The sequence below is a fragment of the Bicyclus anynana genome, chromosome 20 (genome assembly GCF_947172395.1).
Source record: "Bicyclus anynana chromosome 20, ilBicAnyn1.1, whole genome shotgun sequence".
In the NCBI taxonomy this organism is placed as follows: domain Eukaryota; kingdom Metazoa; phylum Arthropoda; class Insecta; order Lepidoptera; family Nymphalidae; genus Bicyclus; species Bicyclus anynana.
The window spans coordinates 6,622,241-6,625,783 of NC_069102.1; the positions used below are offsets into that span (position 1 = coordinate 6,622,241).

General features: G+C 37.1%; 1 protein-coding gene across 1 annotated transcript; it reads right to left on the reverse strand.

Moving 5' to 3' along the window:
- Positions 1-214: 214 nt before the first annotated feature.
- Positions 215-3,195, reverse strand: LOC112049038 (holotricin-3). The gene is made up of 2 exons (XM_052887798.1): positions 3,046-3,195; positions 215-2,091 (listed from the first exon to the last, which is right to left on the reverse strand). Exons 1-2 carry the CDS (start codon positions 3,121-3,123, stop codon positions 1,660-1,662), a joined length of 510 nt encoding a protein of 169 aa, XP_052743758.1. The 5' UTR covers positions 3,124-3,195; the 3' UTR covers positions 215-1,659.
- Positions 3,196-3,543: the final 348 nt, after the last annotated feature.

A 3,543-nucleotide genomic window follows, 5' to 3' on the forward strand; every position in this document is an offset into this window, starting at 1 on the left:
TATTTTACAATCTTCCCACCTTATTCCACTTAGGAAAGGATTCAAGATTCTTGGAATATATTATAACTGTCTATTAAAATTATATATTAACATGTTTTTTTTCCAAGGATACATTAATATCTGTATCACATTTCATCAAAATTGGTTTAGTGGTTAAGCCATGATAAGGATAGACTTTTGGAACTTAAAGGAACCTAAAAATAAAACAAACATCTACAGTTTATTAAACAATACTTTTATTTCGTTATTATCACAGAATTGTATTTCACATTGCACTAATATTAAATACTCGTACAAAAAGAAAGCAATGAATTAGTTCATAAAAAATAACTATGGTGTTTAGTGCTGAATATTGGTGTTAAATATTATGAATGTAATTAAATTCTTAGGAAAATCGACCATACTAACTTGTAGTCGAAAGAAAATCGACTAATGTCTCTCGATGTTGTAATCTGTGGATATATTGTAAATTGAACATAAAGATTACAATTTAACCTGTTATTTTTCGGTCAATTATAATACGAATTATAATAATCCATTGAAGTGAAACAGTTTACAATATATCGACAGATTATAATATCGCGATTGAGATTATATAATCAAATATATTTTACAATTTAACGGTGACATAAGCACATGTAACATGTACTTCGCTAATGCTACCTAAGCGATACAATCTACGGAGGAGCGTGCTTGCCTATTAGGTGCCTAATCACTCTGTGAGATGAATATACCCAATTACCCACGTAGGTGGTAGGAAAACGGCAATTAACTTCAAATTATATGTATTTAAAAGTAATTTTATAAAATTCTACCAGATTTAAAACCCAGATTTTTATTTAAAATTCTACCAGATTTAAAAACAACGGTATTTTAGCGTTTTAAATTTTTAAATTCGAATTATTAATTTGCAAGAATAAGGTTTTCATACATCTTTACTAGCTGCGTGACAGATATTTTCTGGGGATGTACCAACACTAGACTTATTCCGTGACGTGGTTAGTCCTTGACTGCGATCTCTCCTGGTGCTATGTGGTGCAGTCAGTGGCGTGCACAATGATTTTAACTAGGGTATGTACAAATCGTACAAAACAGCGAATTCCTTCCTCAGTCCAGGTTGATTGCGAGTCCTTGTGGTAAGCAGTGCATTTCTGCATCTATGATGTGCATGATGGATGCAGACTTTCTTTGCGGATATATTTATGAAAGAGGTACATACAAGTTAATACCCATACTTCTGAGGCTTTCGTTTCGGTACAGTTTCGGTACGTCTTTGCCTGTATGGTGGTAACTAACCACGTTGATGCTTACCACAAGACCGTACCTGGACTAATACAGAAAAATAAAAAAAATTAAAACTGACTCGAACTGGCAATCGAACCTAAGTCCTCCCCTGTTGACACACACAGCATATGCCCATTGCTACAGAAAGGTCATAAAACTTGTTCCTCGCGAGTGTACACAGAGTGGTATTTTGTTTTATGCGATCGTTTTTCCACTTAACACCATGAGCTGCAATCTTTGTTGTGTTAATTATCACTGTATAAATATAGCCAATCGTTTATACGTCATTAACTATCTCGTAAAGAAAATTACTGTTGCCCATAGCGACGTGTACCAAATTTTTGTAAACGAATATCGATTGGCACGTGTTATTGGTTACCGACCGTAATAACCTCCAGAACCGCCTCCGTATCCAAATCCACCTCCGCTACCCCATCCACCGCCTCCTCCGCTACCTCCTCCGTAACCACCCCCTCCTCCGTAACCACCCCCTCCTCCGTAACCACCCCCTCTTCCGGAACCTCCTCCGTAACCTGCTCCGTAGCCTGCTCCATAACCGCCTCCGTAACCTCCGCCGTAATTGCCACCTCTTCTGTAACCTCCACCTCTTCCGTAACCTTTTCCGCCACCCCAGTAACCTTTAGAACCTCCGTGACGTTTGTCACGATATTGGTTATGAGACTCTGCGGGTGCTAGGCCATAAGCTTGTTCTTCTTCAGATTGAACGTGCATTACCGTAAGATCATCCCCTGGTAGTGCCTTGGCGTAGACCAGGCATACGCACGCTAACAACCCGAGGTAAAATATCTAGAAAAAAATAAAAAAAATCAGTATTATTTAGAGCCTCAATAGCTCAACGGTAAGAGGGGCGCATCAAAAGTCAAAAGTCAAATTTAATTTATTTCAAATAGGCTTAGTTTACAAGCTCTTTCGAAACGTCAGGTAATAATATTAAACTTAAGATAATGGTGATAATAATTATTCGAAAACTTAAAATTAAAGTTACGAGGGTTCCTAAGGCGCCTTGGTGTCCGAAAAGAGACCAGAACAAACTCAGCCAGGTTTATCCTTTTTTAATTTATCACCATTTAACAATAGGTATATAAATAGCCTGTCATGTAATATATTTGATTTCCGAACAATTTTGTCGTTTGTATGCGAGGGGTGGTGGTTCGATCGGCGCCCCGTTGGACTATTGACGAACCGACACCTAATACCCGGATTCGGATAATGGAGGGGAATGGGAATATTGATCTTTAAAAGATATGGCAAAAATTTTTTTTAAAAACAAAAAAAAAGGTAAATTTAGATGTCCCCTTGGTCCAGTGTTTAAGTTATATGGCTTCGAATCTTGAGGTCTTGGATTCAAGTCCTGGGACGGACTATGAATTTATTATAACGTGGCTTTCTAGTGGTAAAAGAATTTTCAAATCGGCTCGGTATATCCAGAGATTACCCCCTACATTACCACTAAAATTTTACCTCAGTATTCTATCTCTTAAATTAGTATAGAGTATAGTAAGCGCAGTGTTGGTCGACCCCCCACCAGGTGGACTGACGACATCAAACGAGTCGCAGGAATTCGCTGGATGCAGGTGGCTCAGTAGCGTGATGTTTGGAAGTCCATACAAAAGGCCTATGTCATGCAGTGGACGTCCGTCGGTTGATATGATGATGATGATGATAGATATACCATAAACTTTACCTTATTATAGTACTACTATAGGTACAGTATTTCAGAAGTATAAAAAGGTTACTTACCGTGTTCATGATTGCGAACGAAATAATCTGATAGTTTTTGGTTCCACTCATCTGTTTATATATCAGATCAAAAAACATAACCTCTAAAGAACAGGTTACATCTATGCATAAACGAATGTGCCAAATTTCATCCGACCAATCATATTGCGCGGTGGGTAAAGTTAAAATAATTTGATTGGTCGGACTGACTCAAAATCGAATATAATTGCAGCCGTATTGATGTAGCCTTCGCTTTAGGTAGCTTAACTAATTACAAGTACCTATGCATTGTTTAGCACACACGTCTGGCATAAGCTCATCAAATAATACCCGCACAGTATATATGAGTAGATAGCATAATTTATCAATTTGCGGTTTTTGTTTTTGGTCGTAATCAAGGCGTTTTTGTCATAAATAATCAACCAAAATAGTATGTATGCATAGATTTATGTTAGCCAGCAAGAAAATACGAGTTAGGTTAGGTATAATATTGTTATGTTATGTTGAAATCTAATTGGA